This window comes from Falco rusticolus, chromosome 1 (assembly GCF_015220075.1).
Source record: "Falco rusticolus isolate bFalRus1 chromosome 1, bFalRus1.pri, whole genome shotgun sequence".
In the NCBI taxonomy this organism is placed as follows: Eukaryota; Metazoa; Chordata; class Aves; order Falconiformes; family Falconidae; genus Falco; species Falco rusticolus.
Window position 1 is genome coordinate 6,399,348 of NC_051187.1, and position 12,274 is coordinate 6,411,621.

General features: G+C 37.7%; 1 protein-coding gene across 3 annotated transcripts in view; it reads left to right on the forward strand.

Moving 5' to 3' along the window:
- CA10 (carbonic anhydrase 10) overlaps positions 1–12,274 on the forward strand; it is a 210,312-nt gene that overhangs the window by 31,472 nt on the left and 166,566 nt on the right. For all 3 annotated transcript variants that reach the window (XM_037406672.1, XM_037406663.1, XM_037406684.1), the window contains one exon: positions 7,427–7,501. In XM_037406672.1, coding sequence (XP_037262569.1) covers positions 7,427–7,501 — 75 coding nt within the window. The remainder of the gene's footprint in view (positions 1–7,426; positions 7,502–12,274) is intronic.

Sequence of the window (12,274 nt, forward strand, 5' to 3'; positions counted from 1 at the left end):
GGAACAGTATGCAGAGTTCCATGTTAAATTGAGTGCGATGACATAAAGTAATTAATCCTGCAGTGCAATCCATCATTTACATCGGCGTGCTTAGGTGCTCAGAGAAAAGTGAGTAAAAATGGTTTTAACTTTTTCTGACTAAAAGCTTTAGATACAACCTGTGGTTTTGTTCATTTATGTTAGAACTTAAATAATAGTTGCATGATCGGGCATATGTGCTTTAGGGAAAATAGCTTATTGCAAGTTCAGACACAGCACCCAAACCCTTGTATTTATACAGCTTCCTTTAACAGCATGACATAGCATGCCATTACCTAGCATGTTCATCTCACGTTCTTCATAAACACTATTGGGAATGGTTCCTGTGTACACATAAGCATATTTAAACTGTTTTGATAGTATTCAGAGGTCAGAAAGCAAGGAAGTTGTTAACAAATTATATTTCTACCCTTTCTTGAACAATGGGATGATAACTGGTATTACAAGCCTGTTTTTGCAGGTAGATAATGAAAGTGCCCAGTCAGCTGCAAGATTGACAGCAGAAGAAGAACTGATGTTCTGCAGTCCTTCCTGCCAGTTCTGTGTAGTGGTCTCTAGAATGGCTGTCCCTTGGCTTTTAAGATTTGAAATTCCTATTGAAAAGGTTCACAAATACGTGTGACTGAAAGGGATGAGAATAAAATCTGCAAAAGATCCTTCTCGCTGCTGAACAGAGCTGAGCCTTATACGCACTTTTTACTTCCTGCAAACTGAGCTATTGTTAGATACTCCTGAAGTCTTGCAGAGTTCTCGTGTGAGAGTGCTGTGAGCAGGCTGTGCATCCTAATATGGGCTTAAATACTGGTAAACGTTTTAGTTTATGGTTCTTCAAGCAGCATTTAGTGACTGTGGACACTTGGTGGCTCTCCTCAAAAGCCAGCTACACAGGGACAGTAGATGCAGTGGTTAGCTGTGTTGTAATGTTACGCTACATTGTTTGTCACTACTAGCTGCATACATATGCATCTGCTTGTATGAAATATCATCCTTTGGCCTAGGTTTTTAATTGGAATCTTACCAGAAGAAAAAATTACATTAAATAGAAAATACAGAGTAGTCAAGTGTCTGTGCTGTAGCAGAGTTCCCATGACAGTGCCTTACTTTTGCCCTCAGATGTGATAAAAACAGGTCACGTCAGTTTTGCTTCTGTTGAATACTGTTTGGAATTCACAGCAGCAGTGAGAGCTTTTACACATGGGGATGATGGAAGAAGGATTTATGGAATTGGAAAGTATCAACTTAATGAAAGAGCATTTGCATGTTTTCTGAGCAAAACATTATATAAAAAAAAATCTGGTATAGCCGATGAAAGCATTTATTGATCCCTTTATAATCCTTTGTTTTCTTTTTCCTCCCTCATTGTATGGTGACGTATATATACAATGTAGGCTGCAATATTCATAAGCAGACTAACCTTTGTTGTCCTGTAACTCTTCACTTAAAAATGACGCTTTATATAATGCCTGAAGTGTGTGGTGTTAGGTTATGCAGACTTTTTATATTAAAAGAAAACCATCTTAAATAATAGCTGCAATTATGTACAGACTTGTTTTAAGCAAACTGAGCATTAATTATAGAGGGCTGAATCTTTAGCTAATTGCATCTGCTTAGTTCCCGTGCTGTCAGATTTGCTTTATACATGTGTATTCCGTTTGCTTTGAGGCATTTGTTGGTGTGAGCCCAAAGCTGGTACTTGTATGACTGAAGATCTTGAAGCTGATTTTTTAGATTAAGTCAGTGTTCCCTCCAAAGTTCAGGCATCCTTGGGTTTAACAGTGTGCAAAATACCCATATAAAATGTAGTAATTAGGGATATTTAAAATAAATACAAAGTATGTACATTCCCTAAGATTCTGGAAATGGAGTTCAGCAAAAAAAGAATAAACTTTTTTTTACAGCTTTTTTTTTTTTAAAAAAAAAAAACAAACCACAACACCCTGCACTGTTCTCTGTAGGGCTAATTTTCTTCTGAAACACTACAAGAAGATTCCTCTAATTTTAATTTCTGCCATAAGGCACAGCCATCTTGGATTACTTGTCCATGACTGAAGAAGGTACCTTAAGAGTGATGAAGCTACTCAGAGTGAACTATGGAACTCTGAATGGAAAATCAAATAGTATTACATAGCTAAGCAATAGCTCATGCTAGCTGGGAGAGAACCAGGATAAGGCCTATAAAGACAACAGACTGTGGAACACAAAGGGTGGATGTAAGTGAAGATCACACCAGCATCTAATGCCTTATAAATATATCCTTTAATTTTCAGTGTTCACCATTGTAATAGCAGATCTGAGGATTTATTTCTCTTGTACTAGACACCATGCCATTTTTTTATGTGAGTTTCATATCAAAGTATTAGCAATGAATTAATGCCGTGCACTAAGTTTAGTATGAAACTAATGGCTCGTAGTTGCAGCTGGTTTTCTTTCTAATCTCGTAACTATGCAGAAGGGGTAACAGTGATAAAAACATTGTCATGTATTTAATGCCAAGGCAATACTAGCCAGGTTATCACAAGTAAGACTTAGAACATTAGTTAAATAGGGATAAGCATGCAGAGTGATTAATATAGCAATCAGAAGAGCTCAGATCAATAAAATTCAGATGAAAAAAGATTTTTTTCTTAACTTCTGTGAGCCTGATTGTCCATGCCTAGTATTTCTTATCTGTGTGAAATGGCAGTAAAGTGAATGGAGAATTCTGATCTGGCAGGGTTCTACTCTTGGCTTGTGCTTCGATGTGAATGACGTAAACCACGACATCAGATACAAGCCTTTATATCTTTTGTTTAAGTATAGAAAGTAAATAAGTAGTTGTAGAATGACTTGTCTATATCTTGCAAATAAGCCTATTCACTGAGGGGTATTTTGTATTAATTACAGTATTTTATATTATGTTAGCATTAGCATTCCAACAAGATGAAGACCTCTTTGTGCTGAAGATTGTATATAAATAAGTCAGCATCTGCATGGTGGTACCTGCTATCTGATACAGTGTTATCTAATGATTTTAAAATAGTTCTACTGACTGAGCAGCAGCTTCCCTTTGAAACATAAGGTTACTCGTTTTAACCTCTAAGCTAGATATAGTTAACTGCTGACTTTATGGGGCATTGGCACCTTTTGCTGTTTGCATTCGCTCTACATTTTAATGATCCTCTGCAGTGCTGTTTCTCTATACGTGAAGAGTCACTAGGAAACAAAAATGCGCAACTGTGCAGAACTTGGCCTGTAATTTTATGCTACACAATGAGACATACGTACAATAATCTGACAAAATGAAAGCAACACATGTCATATCAGCTCCAAATAAATATCCTGTCTCCTCTACAGCAGCTGCATTGAAAGAGATCTGACATAATGGTGTTATATCAGCAGAGCTACTAATCTCAGATACTAGTGATTTCAGTACCGAGGGGAAGAACCCTGTAGCAAATAGAGGTCATTCAATATCCTCTAGCACTTTGGACAAGTGTGGCATTTTGGACTGTCCCTACTAATGACAGAATACAGTGCTGATGCTAAAAATTGCTGTTGCAGAGCTAATTGTGCAGGTTACCTGCTCCTAACAGCAAAGTGTCTGTTCAGATGGGCCTGCTTTATTTTGATGCCTTGCAGAAGCAACAATGTTTCTTGGAAGAAAAAGGCATTACTCCTAGGTTGTTTTTAGCAGTGAAAGAGAAGGCTCTGAGGTATCAGAAATTATTTTTTACATATTTATTTTAAAGATATTTAACCCTCTTTAGGAATACAGAATTGCTTTCTAGACCTTTTGTCTCCTCAGTATCTTATGTGTCATGTCATGCCAAAAAAAGGAGCTGCAGTGTTCTGGTGGGAATATAGGAGTATCCAAATCCACACAGCAAGCACACATTTCTTTTTGTGATCCTCAAGCGGCAGAATTTCAATTAGAGGTACAGTAGTTTAACCGAAATAAGAAGGATGCTGAGAGAATTTTGCTATTTTCAGTGTGATGAGGTGGCACATATGAAGAGTCCTTTTCCTTGGCAACAATTCCTGGCCATAAGGTTGAACCTGTTTACCCAGGCACAGTGCCATTCTGTCAGATGGGCATTGATAAACCAATTGTAGAGACCCTGTGTTGCATGTGCATCAGGTGTAAGTGTCCCAGATAGGATTCCCAGCAAGGATTGTCCGTATGTCTGTTCTTTCTAATTTTATACTTCCTTCTTCCGTTACTAATCCAGGTACAGGTCTGATTATGGTTCAAAAATAGAGAAATCCTTTTTCTCCTTTAGTAAGACCTCTTGCCCACGTCATAACATAGATTGGAATAATAGTTCAGGAGAAGTTTTTGGAAGACAAATTTTCCTCCCTGGCCTTACCAGACCTCTTCCTTCTGCATTCATAGAAATGAGAGCTTTATAATTCTTTTTCCTTTCTAAGCAAAGTCCCTGTAGGATCCATCAGAGTAAATCTTTGGCACAAAGCTAGATTTCATATGTACAACAGAGTGGAAATCTGTGTTCAGTCACTCTGTGTGCACTATTTTGCAGGATGTTCTGCCTGTACTGGTAAAACCCACTAAGGTTTCAGGGTTCAAGAAAGAGTGTGGCACTGGGGCCTGTCTCCCTAGCTGCTCTCTCACAACAACCACCTGCCTTTCCTCTTCATTTCCTCAGTGGCCTCAGTTTTCTGTAAATCAGCAGTACTCCCAGAATTGCTCTTGCCCTATCTTAGATATTTTATATGGCCATAGTACATCTTATTTTGCTTATTGTATTCCTTTTTATGTGTTTCATTTTCATGTGTATTGAAGAGATAAGAATCTGATATCTGTGGAATGTGCAAAATAATGCCAGGTCATGCTCTTCTCTGACAGCTGAAGCAATTGCACAGGCATCCAATTATTAAGTACAAAGCTTTGATAATCTAATTTCTTGCTCATCTCATGCAGTCTGTTCCATACGAATGCAGCAGATTTGAAAAAATATGACAAAATCTTAGTTTTCCTGATATTCCTTTTGGAATTAGCTTTACTAAGTGTTGAGGCAACACACTGAAGCAGAGCTTGCAGAGCCAGCATATTTTGATTTTGGTTTAATTTAGACTCTGAATAATAGATTACATTTTTCTTCTGGACCTGGCATGTGTCATTTAGATTGGCCACAGAGTGGGCAAAAGCAAAACATGTTTTGATTGTATATGTTTCTATGAATGCTGACAGTAAGCAGTTGCATTTAATAATAGCCATACTCCCTGAAATCTTCTTAACTTGTCTCTATCTACATACAATATTTTTTCACCCACTTACAAAATGCAGCCTACCGCTGGTTGGCTGAACAACCTTTAGCTGTGTACGTTACTACAAGATGCACTTTAATGCAATGTAATTTTCTGGGAAATTTGAAGTAGAAGAATGATTGCTGTGCTTTTGGGGGATTCACTTACTGGTATCCTCTCCTATTGCTGAAGCATCCTGAAATCTTTAAGAACTTCTGTTGCAAAGCAGGGAGGCATAAAAGCAACCTGCGTAAACCAGTGCTGAGATCCAAAAAACTGCAGTTCAGACTTGATTTGAATATTTTGCTACTCAGATATTTTGATTGTGGGTTGGGATTTGCCATTTTCCAAATGTTTGTATAGTGCAGTCCAGCACAACAAAGCCATACACAGTTTGAGTGCTCTAGGCAATGATAAAAAAGCTAAACAAATGAAGATAATGTCATCTGCAAACTGTAAAGAGTGCACAGTGGACTAGTCCTTTCAGTTAAACCTGAAAATGAAGTCACCATTCAATTAATGGAATGAGCATCAATACTGCAAAGAGAAATCTGCATCCGCACATACACCGTTCCACTAGTGTGTCTGGATTTCTGGTAAAGCAGAGTGTTGGTCCTTCTGTCAGTCCATTTAATTAACTATAGCTTTACTTTTGTTTCTGAAATTTACAGTCAGTTAAATCATAAATATTGTTTTGCAGCTGATAGAACAGTATGTAATGGTCCTCATCTTGTATCTTTTTTAGTCTGAATGTCGCATCCTCTTTGTAATTTTTAATGACAACAATTTTTATTATATTGCTGGAACTTTTCCCAGGGTAATTGTGTCTTTTGTATATATGTGATCTAGCAATGAAACGGCAACAGAAAGCTGCTAAATCCAGCATCTTCTGTAGCTGCATATTTATGTTAAAATATTCTTGGACCTACTGGAAGAGACTGAAAGTATCTTAAAAAACAAAACCAACCCAGAATTTAAGTTAAATGATACACAAGGTAGCTGAGCCTTCTGTAGCTCAGTGAGAGTTGTTCTAAATATGAAAACATCAAGCAAAATACAAGTGAAGGCAGAACATATTTGCATATCAGCTATCTTATGGAGCACATTTGTCTTGCTGTGTGTCTGTATGCCCTTTGAAAGTATTTCAGATTAACAGAGATTTTACATTTTGACCACAAAATTTGCTCCAGTTCTGATTTCCTCCAAGACAAAGAAAAGTAACGACCCTATGAGTAGCAAACTGACTGATCAAGACCTTTCTGCTCTTGGCTTTTCAGGAATGTAAAGTCATTTAAGCAACATCACGGGCAAATCTCATCAGGGCCAAACCTTACCCAAAGCAAAGACTTATTGTTGCAGCCTTCAGAATACTGGCCAAAGAAACCTTGCATTGTTTAACTGCACTTTGGTATCAAATGCAACTCTATGGGAGCTGCATGTCACTTACGTGTAACAGAAGCAAGTATCTTGCCTGGCTACCAGGATGACTGTGGTGAGGCATAAGTAGTGAGTGCTACGCTGCAGACAGAGAAGATACCAGAAAAAAACTTATATTTCTGCCTTAGTATTCTAGCATAATAGAATATCTGTGAAGCTATGGGCTGTGCCTTTCTGTTATGGTTTTGGAACTCAGAGCATATGGGATGAGAGGAGAAGCAGTTAAAGACACAGCTATTGCCTGTGGATCACTCTGTCACTTCTTTCCATTGAAAATGAGAGATTATTGGAGAGCTTTGGAAGAGAAGGGGAGGAACTACTTTTCAGTCCACCAACTTGGACTCAGTTATTGGCTACTGTATATGAGCATGCTCTTTTTCTCCGCATTTTTATCCTGTACTGAATTTGTGGGTGGCACAGAAACCATCAGTAGTGCTGTAGATCCTCATTTTCCACCTGAATTTTTAAGTTCAGTGATCAGTTCTTCAGAAGGCAAACATGTTTAACTGTATGAGAAACAGGGACAACGTCCTCTAGGATAGATGTGTAGCATAATTCAATAAATTGAACAAACATTACTTGGGAACTTGAGGAATAGCTCTTCTGTAGGACTTGATACCCTGTTTAGAGTTTCCAAAGTTTATATAATTAAATATTTCCTGTGCCTTGCCTTAATTTTATGGTTTCTTTTATTATTTCTTTCTAGCTCAACAAAATTCACCAAAAATCCATGAAGGCTGGTGGGCTTATAAGGAGGTGGTCCAGGGAAGCTTTGTTCCAGGTAAGCGTAATTTTAAAAACTTAGTTTTATTAAATATTTTTTCACTGAAATTAAATCTAGTTGGGTTTGGGGGAGATTTTGGGGGTTTATGGTTTTTTATCCATTGCAAAGATTTGAAGTGCACAAGTACTCAACATCATATTCTAGTGAAGTGTATAAAGGTTTTTGTCAATACATCATCCAGAGACCATGGCTGTTTTCCAGGAAAGAAATCGCTTTGATGACATTCCTGGTTTCTGTCAGTAAAACTAATATGATGCTACTTTGTGAATATATGTTCTGTGTATAGGAAAGATAAAGGGAGGACTCAAAAGCAGGATTGTTAACTGGATTAATTTACTTCTCTGATGCAGCACTTCTAGATAATCCCATTTCTGCAAAGAGTATATTAGGAAAGGAACCTAATTGAAACGTGAACCTAACATGCCAGTTTCACTAATTTTTGTTTTAGAAACAAGAAATAGAGAGTGAAAAAAGATTAAATCCTAACTTGGCTTTAGTAAGATTTAGTAAATGGTAAATAATCAATAGGCAGCTAAAAGGATCTAAATAAGCAACACCAGCTGAATTTGATAGGCAAAAGTGAAATTCAGGCTAGCAGTAGCATGGCATTGGTCAGTATTGCAGAACTCCTCCAAAATATGTGTATTGGTTCCCCTAATGCTGTATAGTCCTTTAGTATCAAGTGCTCTGAGCAGGCCTTAGATTGTTTTTAGCTCTGGATCTCTCTTAACACATTTCAGGATTTAAGCTGCCTGACACGCTAGTAGTTCTTTGACTGACATTTTTGTATTTTGTTTTTGACTTACATTTGACACCTGATCTTTTGTGCTCCCTTTCTGTATATTATATTATTCTTTCTTTCAAACAAACTTACTTTCTGTCTGGAGCAGGGTCTTCGCTGCTCCATTTGACTAGGTGTTTCCACTTAGGAGTCAGGAAACTTCAGCAACCTCCATTTTCTGTTCAGTTGTAGAGCTGATTTGACAGTGCATTCTTCATTCAATATACACAGAAACATTCAGTGATAATTTTGTTCAGTATGTTTTCAGTGCAATTGAGATGAATATGCATTAATTTATGTATACTAGCTATATGTTATAAGCTAAAATAGTGCCTCAAGTTCTATCATGAATGCACCATGAAAATTGCTACATGATCTTTATTTCTTTGATGTACTAGAAAATACTGCTTGGCCATTGTACAAACTATTCCCACGAATCTTAAATTTGATCGATCATCAGATATTTTTCATTGTTGTGACAGCATTTACCATCTGACAGTTATTCGAAATATCCAAAATGCTGATTATCTTGATAGGAATACAAGCGCAAATGAGATTAAATATTTCAACCCACAAGTTTCTGGCACTAAAATTCTTGTGAAAAGCACATATGAAAATCAACATCTACAAGCCTAGAACTTAATTACATATTGATGTAGAATAAAGTAGCTTTTCAGATTTGCTTGAGATCGGTTTGGGCTGTTAAAGACAGTGCAGTGTATTGTTACGCATATTTAGTTCCTAATGTTGATAGTGGAGGAAAAAACTGGAGAACATAATCACCTGCTTTCAAGAAATTTCAGCCTTCCTGATCTGCATAACCCAGGTAGATGCCCAGTAGAAGGTATTTGTTTAACAGGCTTTCTGATTATTTCCGCATAAAGTTATTGAGAAAAATAATTTGTCAGCATGTAAAGAAACATATGTGATCAGGTAATGCTTGTGGTATTCTGGTTTTAATACAGTGAGAAATTTGCTTTGGGAACATCCTTAGAAGATTAAGGAGAAAACATTCATGACTCAGCTTTCAAGAAGGAAGGCTTTTAGCTTAGTGTGGAGGGACACCTCCTTTGTGAGAGAACCCTGAATTACTCATGCTTGTTGAATGTCCTGCTAACCTACCACAACATCCTCAAGAATTGGTCCAGAAGGACAGTTATGAACAGCTCACTGAAGCAGCCATGAAGAAAGCAAGGGTAATTTGGGGGCACCTTTCTTGCAGGTTGTCATGTTTCTTTCAGATTCAGCTCTGCAGCCTGTAAAACTTAGCAGAAGAGAGAAATCCCATGAATTTTTACAGAACAAACAACTAATTTTTTTTCATCAGCACCTAGATTTTGGAGTCTTTGAAAACCATATTTAAAGCATTTCAAGGATGCATTTTATGGTTATCATCTCAGGCTAACACATCACAAAGGATATATTAGTGCATAATAAGTTTATCCATAGTGTAAGCAGTCACATATCAGATCTTGCACGAGATGCTAATTAGCACCTTGGAGGCGATAGCTGTGAGGGCAGTCTGAGGAGCTATAGCTGAAGTTGCTGACTGAGGTGCACTGAAGCAAAGAGCTGTGGCCATCTGCCAAGATGTTTCCTTTCCACAGCTGTTTGTCCTGTCCCTGGGCTGGAAGTTACCACCCCCAAAGATATTAGAAAGGAATATTTGTCCAAGACTTTGTCACTGCAGTTCAAAACTGGCATCTAAGCTATATCACAGACATCAATACAGCTCATTAGCTGCTTGGGGGAGCAATGGCCAGCACAGAGGTGACTAATTGGGGGTAATAGCATTGTAAAACACTCCAGGATGAGTTGCTAGAGTTCATCTGTCACGGCTTTAACTGTGTGGATACTTTTAGCCTACTTCAACACAAAGTCATTGTCTTTCTTCGAACCATCACTTCTTTCATGTATAGTTGCTTAAGAATGCATTTGGGAGCAATCACAATATGCCTAGGTTAGAATATGTCATTCATAAGTTTTTCTGCTTAATACCCTGTTTTGGATGCGTTTAAGTCAAGTTCTAACAAATGCTCTGGATCCTGTGCAAATTTGTCTTTGAGCAGTTCTTAAAATCAAACCATACTTCACCACATTCCACAAATCCTAAACTCCCTATTCTCAGGGATAGATTTTAGAAGAATTATTTAAATCCCTTTCTAATATAATCTGGACAGGTTTTTTCCACTGTAAACCAGTGGCCTGCAATTGCTAATGTGTATCTCACAGGTAGGAGGGGATATAGGCAGAGATGAGGTGCAAGAACCATCACACTGTCTTCCCCACCTTCCTTTGCACTGTGCAACAGAGGAGAGAGCAGTGGTGACTGACAGGTTCTCAACCTACAGTAACTGTGGCTCAGGTCTGTCTTAATGCCAAGCCTTGCAAGCGAGGGTGCAGAGCTGTGAAGTGCAGGAAGGTTCATCATCAGTCGCTGGGTCTGTGTATGTACTGCTGATGCACAAAACACTCTCTCATCTCTCACCTTTTCTAAAAGCAAAGAATTGCTCTTACGATTTAAATCATGTAGGCAAACAAAGTAGAAAGTAAGTAGTGCTTTAAAATGTTAATTGAATGCAAATTAGGTTCCAAATTAAACTTCAGGGAATGTTCAAGGATGAAGAATGAATACTTTTCTTTATGCATAGTGATTTGCATAATAATCAAATAATCTATATTGTTACATACTTCACTACATAGACTTTTTTCTGGTATGCAATATCAAAGTAGTTCATGATGAGTTAAAATACATTTCAATAGCCTTTTTCATCTTTTGTTTGACTGAGTTGTGCTGTGACCGAATATGTTGTGTCATTAAAGTAGCGCAAGCATTTTTCAGGGTGGCAAAGGCAATAATGTTTCAAACTATTCTGTACCATTTCTTTTACTTCAAATAGATGTGTATAACCTTTGATACTCTTGTGTGTGTGATTGTATTGATTCTCTTCATAATGCTCCTGTTTTTTTCATAGCGTCATAAAGTGGGCTTTGGTAAGCATAAAATTTAAAGGTGGTTAAATCTAATTTGTGATCACAGAATTCACTTGTCAAAACTCCATGCTGTTACTGAAACTTTGGACTGCATATTAATACGATGGTGTAAGTATCTTGCCTGGGGGAGACACTGTCTTCATGACTCTAACAAGTCTAAAGTTACTTTACAAGGTGATAGTGCTAATCTTCACTAAGAGGAGGAAATCCATCTCTACCAAATAATGAGTGAACTTTGCTGAAGGAGCAGATAATGTTCTTCTCCTTCCTTATATAAAGGTTGTAAAATTTAATTCCAGATAAAGATCTACATCCACTATGATTCATTATTGGCCTACAGATTACCAAATCAAAGGCTCTGTTTCCCTGAGATTCTGAGATGAGAAATCCCCTGTTCATCATTCCTTTCACAACTCATTTTACTGTAAAAGGGAAAAGACTGCTAGAAATTGATAATGCTGCTCCTGCCTTTTGCAAGGATCATGCTGATAGGATTATGCCCTAACATAGACCAGCTGGCAAAGCTACACTGACAAAAGCAACATGAGCAGTGTCTGTGAAGCACTGAGAAACTTCCTCCAAGGAGGAAATGCATGAATTTGGTAATGGTTTGCAAGGAAAAAGAAACTTGATTGACGGTCTTGGTCACGAGTGCCAAAATCTGATTTTAAACTTCCTGCTGTCACCATGTGCTTTTCTTATGGCCCACACAGGCAGTTCAAGTGTCCCTATTTTCTCCTGTGTACACTTCAAGATTTCCTTTAAACTACACATTTCTTTATATTCATGTTCAAAAATGACCTCTGATGGGCAGGTTTCTGTAAGAACCGTGAATTTTTTGTCCATGGCCTGAAACTGAGAGATACGAAACTTCAAACCCAAACGCGTCTTACACTTTCCGCAAAGCTCTTGTATTATGCCATTCTCCAAGCACACAGGGGTCTATTTCATGCATTGAGACGGGTGATCACTTAGTTTGGCTGCCTGAATAATAC